The sequence below is a fragment of the Plectropomus leopardus genome, chromosome 12, assembly GCF_026936395.1.
Source record: "Plectropomus leopardus strain MGB_pleo_1.0 chromosome 12, ASM2693639v1, whole genome shotgun sequence".
NCBI classification, from domain to species: Eukaryota; Metazoa; Chordata; class Actinopteri; order Perciformes; family Serranidae; genus Plectropomus; species Plectropomus leopardus.
In genome coordinates, this window is record NC_142187.1 from 8,685,874 (window position 1) to 8,705,468 (window position 19,595).

General features: G+C 40.6%; 3 protein-coding genes across 4 annotated transcripts; 1 reads left to right on the forward strand and 2 right to left on the reverse strand.

The window, feature by feature from the left end:
- The first annotated feature begins 597 nt into the window (after positions 1-597).
- Positions 598-5,638, forward strand: tox4a (TOX high mobility group box family member 4 a). The gene is made up of 9 exons (XM_042497678.2): positions 598-1,117; positions 1,218-1,283; positions 1,384-1,683; positions 1,799-2,044; positions 2,183-2,518; positions 2,642-2,722; positions 2,821-3,534; positions 4,549-4,691; positions 4,813-5,638. Exons 1-9 carry the CDS (start codon positions 1,013-1,015, stop codon positions 4,868-4,870), a joined length of 2,049 nt encoding a protein of 682 aa, XP_042353612.2. The 5' UTR covers positions 598-1,012; the 3' UTR covers positions 4,871-5,638.
- Positions 5,639-6,422: 784 nt separating this feature from the next.
- LOC121951381 (nuclear factor 7, ovary-like) lies at positions 6,423-12,793 on the reverse strand. 2 transcript variants are annotated; one of them, XM_042497680.2, is made up of 8 exons: positions 12,554-12,793; positions 11,389-11,654; positions 10,954-11,271; positions 10,322-10,414; positions 10,138-10,222; positions 9,963-10,052; positions 8,961-9,017; positions 6,423-7,091 (listed from the first exon to the last, which is right to left on the reverse strand). In XM_042497680.2, exons 2-8 carry the CDS (start codon positions 11,644-11,646, stop codon positions 6,559-6,561), a joined length of 1,434 nt encoding a protein of 477 aa, XP_042353614.2. In that variant the 5' UTR covers positions 11,647-11,654; positions 12,554-12,793; the 3' UTR covers positions 6,423-6,558. The 2 variants fall into 2 exon arrangements, with proteins under 2 accessions (XP_042353614.2, XP_087941355.1); XM_088085229.1 differs by lacking the exon at positions 12,554-12,793 and having other exon boundaries at positions 11,389-11,672.
- Positions 12,794-13,388: 595 nt separating this feature from the next.
- On the reverse strand, positions 13,389-17,254 carry LOC121951625 (uncharacterized). The gene is made up of 4 exons (XM_042498016.2): positions 16,837-17,254; positions 16,388-16,536; positions 16,069-16,162; positions 13,389-15,424 (listed from the first exon to the last, which is right to left on the reverse strand). The coding sequence occupies exons 1-4, from the start codon at positions 17,078-17,080 to the stop codon at positions 14,460-14,462; spliced, it is 1,452 nt and encodes a 483-aa protein (XP_042353950.2). The 5' UTR covers positions 17,081-17,254; the 3' UTR covers positions 13,389-14,459.
- Positions 17,255-19,595: the final 2,341 nt, after the last annotated feature.

Here is a 19,595-nt window from a genome sequence, read left to right on the forward strand (position 1 = left end):
AGTTTTTTTTTCATAATTCACTAAGCATTTTTGTTAGTTTCTTGAATATTCCATGCAGTTATTATTATTTTTTTGATGCTTTGCTATGACATTTTTGTTCATTTTTTCAACATGTTATACTATGACATTTTTTGAGTTTTTTAACCTATTCTACTATGAGTTTTTTAGGTCTTTTCCACATACTGCACTGTGAAAATATTTTCACATGCCTCACGTATTAATTTCAAGGAACCTATAATTCAAAAAGCCCCACTGATTCAAGAGAGTCTGCCACTCTTTGGTTTTATTTTCGTTTCTTAGGACTGCTAATTTGCTACAGTACGCTGGATAATGCACCAAATATTGTCTAAATTGTGGTCTGATTAACAATAAATTCATTAAAAAATAAAAAGAAATTTGCTGGTCCGTTTGTGAGTCCGAGTGGATTCGGTTACGTAATCCACTAGGATGACGAAGGCATGTGATACTCTACCTCTGATTGGCTTACCGTAACCAATTTCCCACCTTCATGCTTAAATCTAGCCAATCAGAGGTAGAGTAGGGCGGGCCAAAAACAAATTTCCGTACCACTCGGTATTACATGAAGAAATTATTTTTCCTACACTCCCTGAATGCAGCAGTAGCAAGTTGTTTCGTACGGTAGCAGCATCACACCACGGCATGAATGGGTGTGTGTTGAGCTCAATATATCCATTGTCGGGCCTCGTCAAAAAATTGCGTCCCGGGGAACTTATACATGGTATTTTGATAACACTGTGATTATATGGCTGCTATCGGCCAGGAATCACCCCCTTGAACCAGTTCTCCCAGGGCCTCGAAGCTAAAGTAGCTTAGCATCATCTCCTCGACCATAACGTTATGCTAACCGACAGAGATTAGCTTCCTAGCTAGCCGCTAGCAGCTTTAGTCAATGTTGAGATAGATTACCTAAATGGGAAGAAAACACGGAAACTCAATTTTCAACAAAGTATACCATGTGTAAGATAGTTTGTTTATATTAAATAATCTCAAAATGGACCTTAATTTTTACTCTGACCTGTCGGACGGTTGTGCTCAAAATGTTGATTCGGAGTTTTTGGACACCCAATCCTATGGTGGATACTCTGGAGAAAATAAGGTAATCCAGCATTACAAGTAACGTTATTTAATTGTAACGCCTGGCGTTGACTAGTGGAAATGCCGAAATTGCACACTAACATGCTAACGAGATATTTCAGTTTCCAGAAGGCGGTGACAGTTATCTCGCAATCAGTGGATCAGGACACCCTTTTTTGTCCGCTGAGGTGAGTTAGTACAACATGGTGTATGTCTCCATTGTCCTTGATTGTCCGTTTCAGTTGTTCGAGGACTGACCCATTATCCTGTCTCTTTCTCCACATATAGCAGACATTCCATACTCCCAGTCTCGGGGATGAGGTTTTTGAGATTCCCCCAATCTCCCTCGATCCAGACCCGACTCTGAGCATCAGTGATGGAGTGTCCCACTTTGAGCTGACAGATGGGTCCGACGGTACCGGGGGACCTTCAGGCTCAAGGAGCCTTGTTAGCAACCTGGTGGTGGAGGCCAATGACCCTTCCTTCGCATCCACTTTTGTGAACTCGGGCTCTCAAGGACTGGAGCAGCTGAACCTTGGGGCCATGAGCCAGGCTGGAGGGGGAGCCCTGCTGAGCTCTTCAGCCCTGGTGAGTGTACCACCTGTGCACCACACAGAATGCTGTAAGGGGTGTTTTAATGTTGGTAGTTTGTCGATGCGGTTAAGCATTGTTTGTGCATTTTTGTGTTAAAATCCCTGTGCAGGAACTGGGGAATTCCAGTGCTTCTCATTTCAGCAGTTCATCACCCATGACTATTGATGTACAACTTGGTGACATCAGTCATGGCCTTCTGGGAAGCAGCCAGTTGAGCACTATTAACCCATCTGAGCTGGCACTGGGTCTCAGCGGTGATAACATTGGGCATAATTCAGAGACACCTGAGCAGCCGCTGTCAGCAACACCATCACCAGCTGGCTCCTTGCAGGATGAGGACATGGATGACTTCAAGGTGGATGCTTATATTAGTTTTAATTTGCGTGTATTCTGAGAGTCTTGTATAAGTGTATTTTGGATCCCATGCTATGTTTTAGATCCTGCAGCTAACGTGTGCTTTCCCCTTTCTTCCACTTTTCCTCTCCCTGCCCAGAGGAGTGTGTTGATAGACTCCCCCATGTGTCTCCCCTCTTCCTCTGCCCTGTCCCACATGTCCTCCCATCCAGCTCCTACATCTTTGTCTCCAGCTACAGCCAGGAGGGGTGGGGGGAAGCCAGCCGCACTGGCTTCAGTGACCGGGGTGCTGGGCGCTAAGAAAGGAAGGAAGAAGAAAGACCCAAATGAACCCCAGAAGCCTGTTTCAGCATACGCCTTGTTCTTCAGAGACACCCAGGCAGCCATTAAAGGCCAGAACCCCAATGCCTCTTTTGGAGAGGTGTCAAAGATTGTGGCCTCCATGTGGGACAGCCTAGCCGAGGAACAGAAACAGGTAGAAGAACACAATATAGTAATATCCTTTGCCAGTTTTGGGGGTTGAAATATGATTGTTTTCGGTAATGTACAAACAAATGACATATATTTACAACAGTGGTACTTGTCTTTTCTGCACTAGGTGTATAAGAGAAAGACAGAGGCAGCCAAAAAGGAGTATTTGAAAGCACTGGCGGCTTATAAAGCCAATCAGCTGACACAGGTAAGATCATGTTGCTGTCTAAAAGACACCAGTTGATTGCTGTGGGGAGTTTTTATTCACATTTGTTTTCTTCTTTATTTAATCTGTCTTCACCACAGCCTACCTCTGAGGAGATGGAGACTGCCCCTTCACCACCTTCACCGGTGGTCAATGCAACACCTGCAGCTCTTCCACTCACTGGTCAACAGGCCATCCGCCCAGTAATCCACAGCAACCAGGAAGAGAACACCATCACCAACATTTGTGCCTCAAACATCATCCTGGACGTCCCAGAGATGACCACACGTTCCCGCACGGGGGCAAACAAAGCCTCAGCTCCAGCAGCAGCTTCACCCCAGAGTCAGACCATCACCAAGATCATTATCCCAAAGCACATGTTGCAGGCGGGGGGCAAGGTGGTGACTGTGCTGCCTGGAGGGGTCCGTACTTTGCAGCCCACACTGGTAGTTTCGGGTGCCTCTCGTCAGCCACCTCCTCTGCAGCAGATGCAGAACGCGCCGCCTCCACCACGGCTTCAGCAAATGGCACCAGCACCTCCACCCTTACAGGCCAAGCCCCGTGAGGGAAGCACCACACCAGGCGTCCCTGTGTCCATCACAGCTACACCTCCGCCTCCGCTCCAGATAAAAATAGTTCCTGCGTCTTTGCAGGGCAAAGAGGCCCTTCCAATTATCGTCCCTAATACGGTGTCATCATCCGAGACCACATCTGCCCAGTCTGCACCCGTCATGTCAGTTCAGCTGGTGAATTCTACAGATGTGTCAGGCAATACAGATGAAGATGTAGTTACAGAAGTGCTGCATTCAGAAGAGGTAAATGTTCTTAATTTAGTGTTATTGTTAGTAATGCTAACTGTGACTGTCACTCACTGTGACACACCTAAATCAGAACTGGAACAGTCATGTTTTTAGAGGTTTTACAAGTTCAATGGAAATCACCTTTTGTGTTAGGTTCAGACAACTGAATCTGAAACATACAAGATCTGGTCAGTCAGTATCCAGTTGGGGGCAACTCCATAAAGATGAAGAAACAATCCTAACAAATCTGTGAACATGAAAACGCTGACAAAAAGCAATAATTGGAAAGGATACAGGAAGAAATTCCAAGGTACTGCACTGTACTTGGAGTAGGGACAGGCTATTAGGAAAAAAAACAGCTGTAAATCTGTTGGTCTGTGAGAGGAGTGTACCCCTAAGAGCCTACAGCAGTTTTGAGGTAGCTACATGTTTTCATGGCTGTGAAGATAGAAGCTGTGCACAAATGCTGTTGCATGATTGTTTCACCAGTTACACAGCAGAGTGGCAAAGAGAAAGCCACAGTTAAACGCTCACATGACATCTGGGGTCGTGAAATTTGCTGCTCACTCGCTCAGCAAACCATGCAAACAGAGACAGCTGGAGCAGTTTCAAGTAGACAATTGGGCAAAAGTGCACTTTTCAGATGTACACACGTGTTATTGACCCAAAGTGGTAACAGCTGTAAAAGGTGCCTTTACTCAACACTAACTTGGAGGGGGGGGTAGATTCTTATCCAAAAAGTAATTTTGTGTTTCATATCTGTCCGTCAAATCTTTTCCTCTTGGTTAGTGCAAAAAAAAAAAAACATTTTATCCACTGTAATTTAAAATTGAACAACGTCCACCAGGGTGAATATTTATATATAATCATTGTATGTATATTAAAATTAACTTTTACAGTGTTATTGGGGATTGTGGAGAAAATTACACCATTGTAATATTATCACGCAGTGTGACAAGCCCAGATCAGTGCACAGACAATAGTGGGTACTCTCATTTTACTGATGCCAAATATTTCCTTCTTTTTTAGGAAGAGATGGAGGTAAATGGGTCCAGTGATGCCGCTACTATAAAGAGTGTTTGTGTGAGGACAGGCTGTAACAACCCAGCCGTAGAGAGTGAAGACTGGGACAAAGAATACTGCAGCAACGAATGTGTGGCCACTCACTGCAGGTGTGTTGAGACTTTTTTTTAAAAATAATGATAATAATAATAATAATAATAACCTGTCAAACCTTTGGTTCCAGCAGACATCAGGTAACATTTCTAAATGCAATATTTTTCTGTTTTTCAGAGATATATTCAAGGCCTGGTGCTCGATCAGGAATCAGGCCATGGGAATAGTGAAATAAAGAACAGCCACTACAGACCACATCAGCAAAATACTTGTTTTTCAGTAGGAGCCAGTGGGACGGATGCAGAACTGCTTCACTACAGAGATGTCAAAAATGCATTTCACTGCTGTTTTTTCACTGTAATGTATGTGTACTGTTGGTTTGCAGTTGCTCTTCAGGACAGTAAACAAGTAGCATTGCTGAATGGCATCAAATTAGGACATTGTTTGCCACACAGACTATTCTAAGGAAAAATAGGATAATAATGTATTGTTGCGTTTGACTTTGGATGCAGCTTTTAGTCAGGTATCAAGGGACTTCAAGGCAGCTAGACAAAAGATAAGCATGATAAAGTTGGTCAACACATTTCTCTCAGATTTTCTACTACACCTCATACAGGTCAGTTTATACTTGTTTACTGTAAATTGTCTCATTCTCAAAACACTCTGACAGAGAACATTTCAACCTCCATACAGCAGACTGAGACATGACTGCACAGTGCTCTCTGATTTGAAATTTGTGCTCTTGGGTGTTTTTGTGTTTCATGTCGCTTCATGACCAAGAGAAACAATTCCAGTTCTTTTACTGCAAACTACGGCTGAAATGCATCTTAGTTTGAGTGGAGCAACAATTTGTATTATTGTATACCTTGTTTTTGTACTGAGAATAGTGGCCTTCCAGGTTTGATACTGCCTTCATTTTTTTGTGAACATCCTGTTCAGATTATTGTTGTTAAAAAAAGGTTCAACTTTCATGTTTTCTTAATAAAAGGGCAAATTTGCTTGATCCAGTGCTCTAGCATTTGCTATGTATTTAAAACATGCCTTTGCTCAATTAAGTACACTGCAACAGCCTGACTCGGTCTGGTGTGATCAGTAGCTCATGGTGCTTATTTTTTTAGCAACTTTTGGATAGAAATAATAATCTTTATTTTATCTGTAGAGTACTTTTCAAGCTGAAAGCATAAAGTGCTTTTCATAGACAGCATACAAAACAACCGATTTAGAAAGAAAACCTCAATAACAGCAAATACAAGCACACTGTTTGTTGTGTAACTGATGTTCCTCATACTGTTTACTGACTTTACTGAGTCCTCACTACTTTGTTATCCTTAGAGCTACTTTTGGTCATTTCTATTAACCTGTGCTATTTGGTGTTCAGCAAAAGTTACAAGATCCAGATTGTTTTCAGTTTCTCTATATCTTATAATAGCAACCCCACATTGAGGGTAATCGTTAAATGAAGAAGCTCAAGAAGCTAAATGTTCCTTTTCAAAAAAAAATAAATAAAGAGTTTTGACCCCTACATGTATTTTACAAGTTTTGACTGTCCATTTTTTTGTGTTGCTATCAGCACATCCCCTGCAACATCTGTAACTTTGATCTACTTAATTATATTTCAAGGATATCGTTCATCCATTTTTGAAATATGATTTTAAGGTTAAAGGGTCTTTTTTGTTGTATAAGTGATAAGACTGATTCTTATCTGTTAAAAGGCCCTTGGCAGTGAGAAATACGATATAAAACACATACTGTACATACCTTAAAGCAACTTGCAATACAAAAATGTATTTCTGAGGCAAACGTTCTTTTTATTTGGCGTTCATGTAGGTCTTCACTCTCAGACCCCTTCACTTTTAGTGCAAGTCAATCTTAGCTCTCCTTCATCACAGCTGGATTTAAGGCAGTGTTTGTTTGTAGGTTTTTTCATGAAGCGTTGACAATGGAGGCTCTACTGGGTGGATCCACACTGTAAAGCCCCAACCCCAGGCACACCGGCTGAGTCAGTTTAGCCTTAAACTCATGCAGCTGTGTGACTGTGAACTCCACAGTGCTAAATGTGATGTTGCCCTCCTCAAAATTAACCATCACTGCTATTCGGCTGCTCTGCAGGAGTCCAGAGAGAACAGTTCTTGTTCTATTATGGTTGGCAAACAGCTCACCTTTTCCATTGTGTGTAAGGCTCCAGGATTCTGTGTTGTTTCCGAAGGCACTGATGTCCGTGCTCTTACGTTGGATGCTCTTATAGGACACAGCAATGTCCCAGTATCCCTCAGCCTCCACCTCCCAGACGTGGGTACCAGAGGAGAAGCACCAGGCAGAGAGAACCTGCGGGGCTTCTTCGAAGCGGCTGTTACTCTTAGGATAGGCCAGCTTGGTTTTCATTCTCTCTGCTGTTTGGAGGTCAGCGGAGACTCCAAGGAAAGGACTGACTGTGTCCAAATCCAACATGAGGGGTCCTAAGAGAAACAGACCATTTGGGTTTACATACACAATTTTGATTAACTCTTATTTGTAATGCACTCACAAATGGACACTGGTAATTTTTAAGACCATTGCATGAACTATAGCTTATATTTAGTAATTGCTGTGCTGTCTGGGCATTGTGCTTCCCTGAAATCCCACCAATCATTTAATTTATGTCTTTGTCCTTGAATTTTTGGTTGATATGACTTGATTCACTGGTCAGCAAGAAACAAGTCATTTTAAAATCACAGTGCTAAGTATTTATAAGGGCTGTAACTAACGATTGTTTTCATTATTGAATATTCTGGCCATCATTTTCTTGGTTAATTGGTTAATCATTTAGTCACAAAAAAATGTCAGAAAATAGTGAAGCATGCCCTGTTTAATTTCCCTTTCCAGAGCCTAATGTGACCTGATCGAATGGAACATGTTATCTGAAAAATCCAAAGCTATTCAGTTTTCATGTATGACCAAAAAAAGCATAAATTTCTCACATTTAAAGCATGAAACAAGCAAATGTTTGGCTTTTATGTTAAAGCTGGAATTGTGAATTAGAATTAATGGCAGCTGAGATCATCTATACAATCAGCATATTTTCAAGATTAGTGGCACCAATTCGGTATCTGACCGAATGTCTCCTCTTCTATTCCTGAATTAAGACATTGCGTAAAGACAGAAGAGTGTGAGTTCTTTTTGAGTTACTGTCAAAAACATGTCGAATGAGCTTTGACCATTGAATTCTCATCAGTTCATTCTAGAGCCACAGTGGATATTTGTGCCAAATTTGAGGAAATTCGCTGACGTCCGTCTTAAGATATTGCTTTCACGAGAATGACACAGAGGCAAGGTTACAGTGACTTTGACCTTTGACCACCAAAATCTATTCGCGTCATAGTTCAGTCCAAGTGAACATTTGTTCCAAGTTTAATCATATTCACTCAGGGCATTCTTGAGATATCATGCTTATGAGAATGAAACCGGCGTGGAGGTACACAAATTAAGAGAATTCAAAAAGGTGGCTGTTCATTTTCTGTCAAAGGACTAATCTATTAAAACAGTTGCAGCTGTAGTATTTGTGTAGTGTATTTGTGCGCTGCATTTAAAACACACTGATTGTTATGCCCAGAGCCTCAAAATTCAGAAAATGTACAAAAAATGTAATAATGCACACTACTGTTCCTTTTATGCGTATCCCGATTATGTGTTTGTGCACTTAAATACCATATTCTGGTTTCAGAAATCTGGATATGCACGCTAGGATATTCAAATGGAAACTTGGATATTGTGGCATGAAAACACTTCATCCAGGTTTTTGATTTTGCATGCTTGCAGGTGAATATATTCATGTAAATAGTGAGTAACGCCATGTGGTTAATAATGTAATGATTGTGTACATCCTGCCATAGAAGAAAGTCTAACAATAGCGATGAAAATAATTATTTTATTGTTGCTCTAAATCTTCCATTACTCAAAATTAGATCTCGAGTGTATATGGAATGGAGTTTCAGGCTGACAGAAACAATGCAGATAATCAGAAACCTGGAAAACAGGTGACAATGACAATGATTTGAATAACCATGTTAACATATCCTGAATATGATCAAAACCAGGATAAGACCCAGACCGGGGATACTAATGTGCATGACATTAACACACTCAGATGAGCGTCTACATTATCAACATCATACTGACAGTCAACAGGACAAAGCTTCTCTCCAGCAACTCAAATATAACATCTCCATCAGGCTGGTCAATGTACTCAAACACACACACACACACACACACACACACACAGTCATTGACTCTAATTGCCTCTAACTAACATTTCCATTCCAATGTTTAAAAAAATCTGCCTTTGGTACCTTGATCTTCTGTCTCTGCAGGTATGTAGTTTTTCACTGGATGATCAACCAAGAATTCTATGTAGGAGAAAAGAAAAAGGAAAGAGAAAAGAAATTCAAGTTGGACAACTTTCCTAAGGAGATTCAACTTTAATGGAAGCATCAGATCACCCAATAGTTGACTTCAACCTGTTTCTGTGCCAGAGAGTCAGATTTATTTGTAGCTGGTACCGGTCTATCAATACTGTGAGAAAAAAATAGTAAATATCTGTAACATATTCAGAATCAATACCTGTCGATAAATCTGTATTTTTGGCGAAATTTATAGGAAATAGTTTGACATTCAGGGTCTTGCCAAGAGTAAGATCAGAGGGACAATACCACCCAACGTATTGCATGATACTGTATATAAGAAGCTACAGCCAGCAGCTGGTTAGAGCAACCAGCAAAGACACCAGGAAGTCCCTGTGTCTGACCAAGAAATGGTCCAACTGGTGTATGGTGTATGAAGATTAAAGACCCGAAACACCCTATGACCACGGGTACTTCACTGATGACATGTCCAAGTAGCACCAGAAGGTGTATTCAAACTCCAACTCAAAGCCCCCTGCAAAACCGATTTCCCACTTTAGTTTGTATACAGGTTAAACAAACAACATGTGTATTAATAAGTGAGATTTAGGGGTGTTATTACATTCAGACAGAACGCTAAGATGAGATACCCACCTGCTGGTGGAAGCTTTACATTTAACAGCCTATATCAGACTGGTATTGCTCCCCTAAACTATCAAATAGATGTAATCTCCAAAATGTTGACCTATTGCTGTCATACTCACATACACATACCCACTATAAAACGTCACACTACATGTTTTTATATTGAAGCTGAGATATGCTGAACCCAGTAGGCAAAGACTGTGAGCTAAACATGTTATGTCATCAAATCACATGTTGCTGGATTCCATGTTTTTTTTGCCGTCATAAAAGTGGGCAGCAGTGGAGATTTGAAGCCGGCCTTCTTACCTGCAATGGTGGAATAAATGTGATGAACACGGTTATGCTGCTTGTCCAGCGCCTCTGTCAGCATCTGGTTTTCCACAGAGTAGTTGTAGGCTGGTTGGAAACAAAGACAGGCATCAGTGTGTGCATGTTCACACATGGAAGACAAACACGATACTCTGGCTTGGCTTTCTCTTACCATAATATAGAACGATAAACCATAGACAAAGCAGCACCACGGTGATACTGTTGAGGGTTGAGTCGGCAGGGTTCACTTTCTGTTTCTTACCGGAGGAAAATACATATTAGATCATAAAAGTGTTGAAAAATTAAATGTAAACCATTTAAAATAATATTTATTGAGAACGTAATAAACAGCTTACTTCATGTTGGATGTCATCTTGCAGTTTTTTTACTGACTCATTGGATTTTCCTATTTGCTCCTTGAGCATGTTAAAGTGTTGATCCATGTACTCCTGTTGAATACATACACACAACTCTACTTTAAACCCCTTCACATCCAGTTGACCTTTTATATTCCCTAATCTTTGAAATAAAGATACAATCTTACTTTACATGATCTGTCAGTACCATATATAATATGTACCAGCCTTTTCCAGCTTTCCATCCCAGCTATGTGTTTACAATAAGGGAAATATGTAAACTCTACATATTCTGTATCTTTGGAAACTCCAGGATCACCAGTACAATTCAATAAACAGTTCTATGGGAATGCACAAAGCTTCCCGGGTTGTCACAGTATGTAATGACTCCTCCATGAGGTTTAAGAGGTTAAGGGTTGAATGCATGAGTTGCAGTGAGTAGATGAAAGCCAGACTTCTATGGGACCAGTAAATCCTGTTTCTCTGCACCACATGCAGCAACACGAATTTCCTACCTTGGTGTGGTTAATTCCTCTCTATATACATGACTCTTTTGCTACTACAAACTTCCTTTGTAAATCAGACCTGTTTTCTGTGTAACACTGTGTTAAAGTGTTTCATTCAAAACTCACTGTCAGCTGTCTCCGCAGCACAGTGGAGGTCTCAGCAGCCAGGTTGTGCTGCTTGCTCTCCAGGGCGCACAGGTTGCAGATGTAGCGCCTGGACGTGTTGCAGTAGTATCTCAACACCTCATCATCGTGTTGTGGGCATTTCCTCTCCTGGAGGTCACCCAGAGGTCTGACCAAGGGGTGTCCCGAGAACACCGGCAGCTCCAGGTGGTCTTTGACATGCTCTTTGCACATGGACACCTCACACTTCAGACACATTTTGATGGCCAGAGTTTTTTTCTCCAGGCAGTAGTCGCAATAGACACTCTTTGTCTGCTTCTCCTGTGTACAACAATCAGATATTGGCATGTAGGAATAGGGGAATTAGACATTTGTCCACTTTTAAGGATCACTTTTAACATTCCACAACTATTTTTTATTAGTGATAATGGTAGATACCTTTCTCCTCTTGTTCACCCTGAAGTCCTCTACGATGTTAGCAAGTGTGTAGCTCCTCTGCAACCCAATGATTGGTCCAAAATTTGCCCTACAGTCTGGACAACGGAAGGAAGTGTCTAAGGAGTGATCCAACATGTTTTCAAGACAGCCCATACACATGCTGTGTCCGCAGGGCAGCTGCCGGGGATCCTTAAAGATGTCCCGGCACACTGGGCACATCAGCATCTCCTCTAGCTTTGCTTTGTCTGTATCATCCATTCTTGATTCTTCGAAGAGTGCCAGTGAACATGAAAAGAGGAGACAGGAAGGAGTTAACTGCAGAACTCCTGAACCGCAGTCAGCCGCTGCCTTTGTAAACACTTCTGTTTAGTTTGTTATGGAGAAGCCTTAACATAAAATCATGCAAGCCAAACAGTAAAATTATTCCTACTGTTAAAGTTAACACCCAAAGTATTGTGTGTCTTCTATTTTCCATACACACATTGCTAAAAGTGAAACTGCTGAGTGTATATTTGTATTTCCTGGTGGGGCGGGGACTAAGAGGGGCAGGCTCAGAGTAACTTGGCCTCTAAGTATTATACATACCATTTAAAAGGTAACTACAAGACTGCATAATCAAAATATCATTATTGAATAGAACATAAGTGAATTTTAGTTGAAGATGCTACTCTTTTAAATCCATACAGAAAGTATAAAAATAAATATACATTGTGGGTGGCTGTAGTAAGTTTAATATTTTATAGATGTCAGTGACTTCTATACAGTCTCTCCCCACATCTGCTAATTATTAACAAGGATAGCCTAACACTTCTGCTCAATAAAAGTGTTCTAAGTCCAGTCGTGCATTTGCAAAGCGATTGTTATGACTCAAATAAGTGGCACAGAGGTATCATTAGTGTTATTGGCTGCACTTGTGGGTTCTCTCAGTACAATCAGTCAAAGTAACTGTAAACACCTGTGAGGGTGTACCATGGCAACAAGATTAAACTGTGAAAACTGCGATTTCGTGTACATATATATGTTAAGTAAACTAGGCATGAATGTTTTTCTTCTTCGCCCAACTGAAGACCCTTTGGTTGAAAGTGGTGAACATTTTAAACATTTGCTGATTGAAAAAGTTTGCGTCTCACGTCAATTTTGAGTCACAAATAATGTAATTACTTACCTTACGTGGCGTTTTTCAAGTGTAACGTAACATGTCTAGCGAGATAAGTTACGTTACACTTCATTATCAATTATAAGTACCAATTTAAACACTGTATGAAGTTAATTAATCCACTCATTGTCGGCAATTTACAACCAAAGTGCTAAACAATGAAAACGAAAAGGTTTTCCTGTCCTGAGCTCTGCTAACCAACTACCTCCATGCCGACGTTAGACTTCCTGTTTACATCGCCCAAAGCATGATGGGAGCCCTGGTGGAAAAACCTCACTATAATATATCCATGGGAAAAAACGAAAAACAGGCAAAACTTAAAAAATATTTTCATTCCAAATGTCTAAAAAGACGTAATGTATTCTTACTGATGTAAGTAACTAAGTACATTTTTATCAAGTACTCTTCTTAAGTTGTTACAATTTAAAGGTATTTGTACTTTACTTGAGTATTCCCCCTTTATGCTACTTAATACTTCCAAAGTAACTCCAACAACTTGTGTTACCGGTTTGCAGATGTTATAAATCAACTAATAAATTATGATGTATTAAAGATTTGCCATCAGGCATAATGTAATTAAGTCAAAATCAGCCCCATCCTCGCCAGCCAGAGTACTTTTACTTTCGATACTTAAACTAAGTAGTTTCTAACTAAGAAATGCGCTGACTTTATCATCAGTCCAAAAGTGCTGTTTAGCAGATCTATCAAGCATTAGCTATTTATTCATTATCAATTAAACCATTAATTATAACGTAAAAACCTCTTCTAACAGGGCTTTATAAGAAAGTTGTTACTTTCCTCCATATTGTATGTGGGGTATTGAAGGTTCAAACAAAAGAAATAATCTGTGTACCACTTTTTTTTATTATTGAAACACAAGAAAACTGCTATCTACCATAAGAAGTTAAACAAAATGAAAGCAGACATTATATGACAATATGTAGAGTATCAATAATGAAGAATATAAAAACTTTTTAAAACCATATTTAAAAAGCAAACATATCACATTTGTTTGATCATATGTTCACATATCGGAGTACTTTTGTATTCCAAAGGGAATTCTTAAAAATTTTTAAAATTGAGAACAGGTTTATCATAAAGTCAGCATGGAAAGTCGTTGAAATCTGGGTCATGAGAAGAAAGAAGTCTACATACATCCAGTATTCATAAATTGAATACAAAACTAAACATTTTTTTAATAAGAGACATTTGTATAAAGTTTTGAAAAAGCACAACATAAAAAGAGTTCAGACATTAAAAACAAACATATGCGAAATTATTTTATATAACTATTACACAAATGTTGGCATGTAAGGATCTGTATTTTGCTTAACCAAACAACCCCCAGATATCTTCTATCTGTACCAAGAACTTTAACCAAAGCATAAAATTTTACTGATGTGTTCCAACACATTTACAACACACAATCTCCAAGGAGCAGTGCAGTATTGCAGCATGAAAGTATGTAGTTTAACTGATTAACTGTTCAAGGTGGTGAGTATTCTTGGCAGACTAATCATGTGTTTCTCAGGAGGTTTAATGCTTAAAACTGACATGTAGTTGCACAACTCTTGCACCGTGTTCCAGACCCACTGTTGATCCACATTAGGTAAAATGATGGCAATCAATGAGAAACAAAGAAGATTAAGACAGAACTATCAGTAGTAGAAGTTGCTAAAAAAAAATGCCCCATCACGCTGCATCTCCATCTTATTTGTCATTAAAATATTAACTTTCTTGAATGTCTGAGTGTAAGTAATCAATCTAGATCATGGGTTCTGTTCCACTTACAGCTTTATTTTTCTTATCTAAATGTTACAAGACAGTCGTCTACAAAAGCTATACAGTGTTTTCAGTCTGAGGTAGAAAGTAGTACAACCACCACAACTGTCCACCGATGGCTGTTTTACCACAGCTAAAAGCCAGCGATTGTCTTGAATGAAGGAACAAAGGAGCCGCACTGGCTCAGTTTATGTTTCTCCAGATTCCTTGCGATCCTGAACATCTTGCCACAAGTGGCACAGTTGAAAGGCTTCTCCCCAGTATGAAACCTCAGGTGTGCTTTCAGATTTTCTCGCAGACGGAAGCTTTTGTTGCACTGCGTGCAGATGTGCGGTCTCTGCCCTGTGTGGAACCTCAAGTGGCGGCGGAGGCTCTTCCTCAGTGCAAACGTCTTAGAGCATATCGAGCACGAATAGGGTCTTTCTCCAGTGTGAAAGCGCTCGTGCCTCCGGAGTATCTTCCTCCGCTTGAACGTCTTTCCACAGATGCTGCAAGGGTATCCATCACGGGAGTGGGTGACCACCTTCTGGAGCCGCCAAACGCCGTTTCCACAGGGGGTGAAGCAACAGAGACGGTGGCCGGTGTGAAGACCTTGGTGGCGGCGCAGGTCTTTGGGCAGAGGCCAGCGACTTTTGTGGTTAGCATTGTGACCTTTGGCATCTTGAAGCTTCATCTCTGACTCGGCCACAGTGAGCACGTCCACCAGATGTACCGCACAGGGAAGCTTAAGCTTTAGGTCTGGAGAAGTCAGTTTCAGTTTCATGTGGAGGTTGTTCTTTGACTCCTTTGGCGCGTGGATCCGCTCCCAAATACCAACCTGAGCAGGAGTCACAGCACCATCAGACACGGACGGACTGTAGGCATTGCCCTTGGCGGTGCTGCCGCAGACTTGCGGGGGCTCGGTTTGAACAGGTTTCTCCGAACTGTCAGATTTGGGGTCTGGAAGCTCTGGCTTTAGAATCAACGGGCAGACAAACTTAATCTTCTCTCCAGAAATGACGTCACGTGTATCTGGTTGGATCACGAGAGGCCTTTGTTTAGCCGGAGAGCTTTGCGTAGATCCATGTTTTATTGTCTCTGTCCATGTCTCTGCACAGACTGAAAAAAATCAAAATGCATTTTTTAAAATTTTATGGCACAATCACACCATCATTTTCTAATTCATCTTTAAAAACCAAAGCTTCTTATTTAGGTGATCTGATTCTAAAATAAAATGACACCACTGACTTCACCTGTCTGTTACAGTGATGGCATTTCATCATTCAAACTCGACAGCACGTTTATATAAAGAGACAATGCGTGCACCATATTTGGCGCCTGGTGTGTGAGAGAAAGCAGAAACTGTGTGAGAGAGAACAGCAGTGAGCTCGAGCAAAGTGGCTTCACTTTGTGAGAATTGCTCTGTGGAGATGTGAATACTTGTTAATGAAAAGTAGTTGGGTCGCGTAGATGCACACACTGTGTCACTTAACTAATAAATACTACATTTTATATTTCTAAGAAAAATCAGTGTAGAATTTGCTTTGAATAAACATCAGTTTTCGATTTGTAGAGAGAGACAAAAGCTTGTCCATGTTGTAGTTTCTCAGAGATGGCACTAGGTGTTAGCATAAAGACAATTCACTGATAGTGTCTTTGAGTGGGAAATGTTGCTACATCCATGTCTCTGGAATAACTTGAATTCCAGGTATTCATCTTGTTCAGGGTCAGGGTGTGGTGGATCCTGTGGGTTTTTTCCTTACCATGCAAAACAACTTCTGTTTGTGGATCACTATCAGTCAGAGAGTCTGCTTCAAACCCGCTTAACTCCACCATGTCTGCAGCCTCCGTCACAACCTGTTTAAAGAAGAAACACAACAAATTTGCATGTTTGAAGTACACTGTGTGCAGTATGAAAATGAATCAGTCAACTTCAGGGCAACAAATATAAATAGATGCACTGTTATAAAAGGGGGCCAGGCTGTGACAGTACGCTAATGTATTAAAGCTGCTCACAGGTTCACTCAGCCTGTTTCCCCCATTCCACAGTTCATTTACACCCCTGTAAATTCACATACTGACCTGTTCCTTCAGAGGTGACCACTCGGGGTCAACTGGGCCATTATCTTCAGCCAGGAGGATTTCTGATGGAATAAGACACCCCTCCACCACCTCCACCTCCAACTCTCTGCAATTCCTCGAACAATCGCTGTCTGAGAAGAAAGGGGGGCCTGTGGAGAGGAGGGGGGAGGGTTAACACAGAGGCACACATGCATTCCTTTACAGGGGGTTTGAACTGGGGAATACCCTGCAGGATGGAGTTCACTACAACAGCTACAAATTAACTAAGTCTGTGCAAAAACTAAATGCACACGTGCAAGTTATTGCACACATACTTTTAGGCTAAATGCACACACATTTTTTAAGTTTCCGATTTTATCATGCAGTTAAAGCGGCGTGAATTTGTCACCGCAGCCTGGACGTAAACAGGAAGTCATAACATTAAAAGCTTCAAAGGCGCACAGCTTTACCAGACAGCTCCAACGACGGATAAATGTCATCGTCCACTTGCACGCCAATGCTGCGTCTTGTGTCCCCACTATCCAGTGTGTTATTCTGCTTTTTGTCCTCAGTGCGGCCCACATCCAAATCCAGCAGCGCCGAGGCTCGATATTTGCTCTCGAACAGTTTGGTTAACTCCACCGTGGCAGCTTTGACCAGCGCTCCCAGCACAGACTCCACCTGCGCCTGGAGGTTCACGAGGCCCGCAGACATTTTGGATGCTCCGACTGTGCAAAAGCCAGCGCCAGTAAACAAAATTATGTGGCGAAAAAAATCTTGTTAAAAATTAGCTAAGGTCTTTATTTACCAACCACGGCCACATGGCTTCCTAGCTTGCAGAAAGAAGAAGAAGAGGCGTGTCTCTTAGGTCTCACATCGGCGCATGCGCACCAAAATACGAGCGGGGGGAGGGGTTACATCACTTGAGGAAGGCGGAGCGTGTGTGTTTTGGATTTTTAGAAAAACAACAGACTTAATTTCAACCTAACCACGAAGAAACTAAAAATGAATGAAAGTCTCCCCGAATAATTTTAAAATTATTTGTGTCTACTTAGAAATTTTTTTGTGAAGCAGTGTGTAGAAAATGTCTCCTAAAAGTAGATCAGTAGTTACACAAGGGCATGTTGGTTAAAAAAGACTGTAAACATTCCATTAAACAGTTGTTATTTTATCATTATCTTACCTCTACAGACATTTTATGACTATGCATTGTTTTATTCTGAGGTTGGCAGAATGCAAATTGCAAAGGTAATTTTACTTTGCTGTGTTGATACCATGGGGAAAATGATGGGGCACCATGGGCAAAATGTCACAGAAAATAAAATGCTCTTTATTTTAGGTCTTCTAGCTGGTGAGGATGGCGTCCAAAAACAGACCTTTGACTCCATTTATGAGTAAATCCATATAGACAGCTGTGTGCATACAATTTACCACATACAGTTGTGAATTATAGACATTACGGATTTTCACTGTTTGAGAGAGAGAGCTTTAAATGTGTTGCAAATTTAGTAGCTGCCAGTCCAAGTCTTTTTTCCCCTTAATGCTTCAAATTGTGCACAAATTAAGCAGATTTAAGAGCAGCTTAATACCTGTGTTCCTCTGCACTCTCTGGTTGAAAGGTTAAAGTCTGTCTGAAAAGTCTACTTTTTCACTGTTTCTATGTTGAAAAATATTGCAGTACATCCCTTTATACATAAACACTGGGATTTACAGTTTTGTGGGGAATGTGTCTACAACAACATAAGCTCATTTTGCAATGTGTGTGATGCTACCAAGGTTAGCCTAAAAAACTTATTGTATTAAAGATGTAGAAAGCAAAATTAATCTAATGTTACACATAGTGGTCTATAGTATTTACAGGTATTACTGGGCAGGTATTGGTAGCTTACCTTTGCACTGACCTTACAATGAACATCAGCTTTGTAACGGCTCGGCCAACGGAGCAGCCAACCTGAAGTTATGCAGCGAAAACTTACAGCAAGTCTGTTGTCACCTAGCACCAAGAATACATAACAGAAAACACTCCTCATTCCATTTTTCATTTATAATATATCTCAAGTCTTTACTGTAAAACGGAGGGTGCAATGGTTCTGTAAATTAAACTTGGATCATGCTTTGTCACTTTTTGATCCGCCCGAGCGCATGTTTTTTTTAGTAGCCAAGAACTTTCCTGAACGTGCACAGGTGGGTCCATTCCTGACATGCATCTCTAGTTCCCAGCTATCACTCGGAAATTCTGGAGTAGCAAGACAAGGAGTATAGTGTGGCAGCTGGATTTCTTTTAAATATGTATCAAAAGTCAAATATAAATAAACGCAAATGCAGCATCGTTGGAATTGAAGATAATTCTCTGAAACTGAAGGATGATCTGAAGAAACTGAAGGATCTATCTATTTGTAAATAGCTTCCCTTTACATTGTAAAACAGAATCTTATTATTTAAAAAACAGTTTTCCAGTTTCTGATTTTTTTAATTTATCAAGTTAAAGGGGTGGTGGTGGGGTTTCAGATAGTTCATAAAATTAAGCCCATTTAAAATTAAAACTAGAGAGAGAGAGATGAAAAGTAAGCTATATGAGGATATATATGAAGATGCAGATATCTATTCCATAATTCCATAATTATTGATATGCCAATATTACATCAGTTTGATGCTTTGAAGGCAATTTCATTGCCGATGAATATTAGGTAAGAAATAGGCTACCAAGAATGCCAGTCAGCCTTGCTTCTAATTTTTCTCAGTGGACACTCACAGTATTGCAGCAAAAAAACCCACCCATGACCCAAAAAAGTTTTTCTCCCATTAGCCATCATGATAAAAGAGACAAAACTGTTGACAGGACACCTCTAACTGCAAACAAGGTCAATTATTATCCTTTTATTATGAATTTTTGATCCAAGGAGGTTTTATAACTGTAAAACTTTCCTGGAGCCAAAAAAACGGAAAAGCAGTTTAAAAAGTCTGTGACGCTGTAACAATGCAATGCCTATGAGCCGGGCGGGAACTCACTGGCGGAGCCAGAGGGAGAAACATTACTAAACATATTCAGTGGGCCACATACCAAGTAAACTCAGAAGCTTAATGCTTATTTGGCGTATGTGCCAGGCAAGCATTTTCATTGAACTGAATAGGCACCATCTTGGTGTCCAGTATGTAATATTTGTAATACATCTATGATCTTTTTTTTTTTTTACCGTGACAACTGGTGTAAACCAAGCCCATTATGGTC

Excerpts from the sequence above, each read along its gene's own strand:
- tox4a (XM_042497678.2), top strand. The coding sequence starts at position 1,013 with ATGGACCTTAATTTTTACTCTGACCTGTCGGACGGTTGTGCTCAAAAT. Across the intron at positions 1,684-1,798 it reads TGCTGAGCTCTTCAGCCCTG|GAACTGGGGAATTCCAGTGC; the intron begins GTGAGTGTACCA and ends ATCCCTGTGCAG. Across the intron at positions 3,535-4,548 it reads AAGTGCTGCATTCAGAAGAG|GAAGAGATGGAGGTAAATGG; the intron begins GTAAATGTTCTT and ends CTTCTTTTTTAG.
- LOC121951381 (XM_042497680.2), bottom strand. The coding sequence starts at position 11,646 with ATGGATGATACAGACAAAGCAAAGCTAGAGGAGATGCTGATGTGCCCA. Across the intron at positions 10,223-10,321 it reads AAGATGACATCCAACATGAA|AAACAGAAAGTGAACCCTGC; the intron begins GTAAGCTGTTTA and ends TCCTCCGGTAAG. Across the intron at positions 9,018-9,962 it reads CATTTATTCCACCATTGCAG|AATTCTTGGTTGATCATCCA; the intron begins GTAAGAAGGCCG and ends TCTCCTACATAG.
- LOC121951625 (XM_042498016.2), bottom strand. The coding sequence starts at position 17,080 with ATGTCTGCGGGCCTCGTGAACCTCCAGGCGCAGGTGGAGTCTGTGCTG. Across the intron at positions 16,537-16,836 it reads TCCGTCGTTGGAGCTGTCTG|GCCCCCCTTTCTTCTCAGAC; the intron begins GTAAAGCTGTGC and ends TCCTCTCCACAG. Across the intron at positions 15,425-16,068 it reads AACAGAAGTTGTTTTGCATG|TCTGTGCAGAGACATGGACA; the intron begins GTAAGGAAAAAA and ends GATTTTTTTCAG.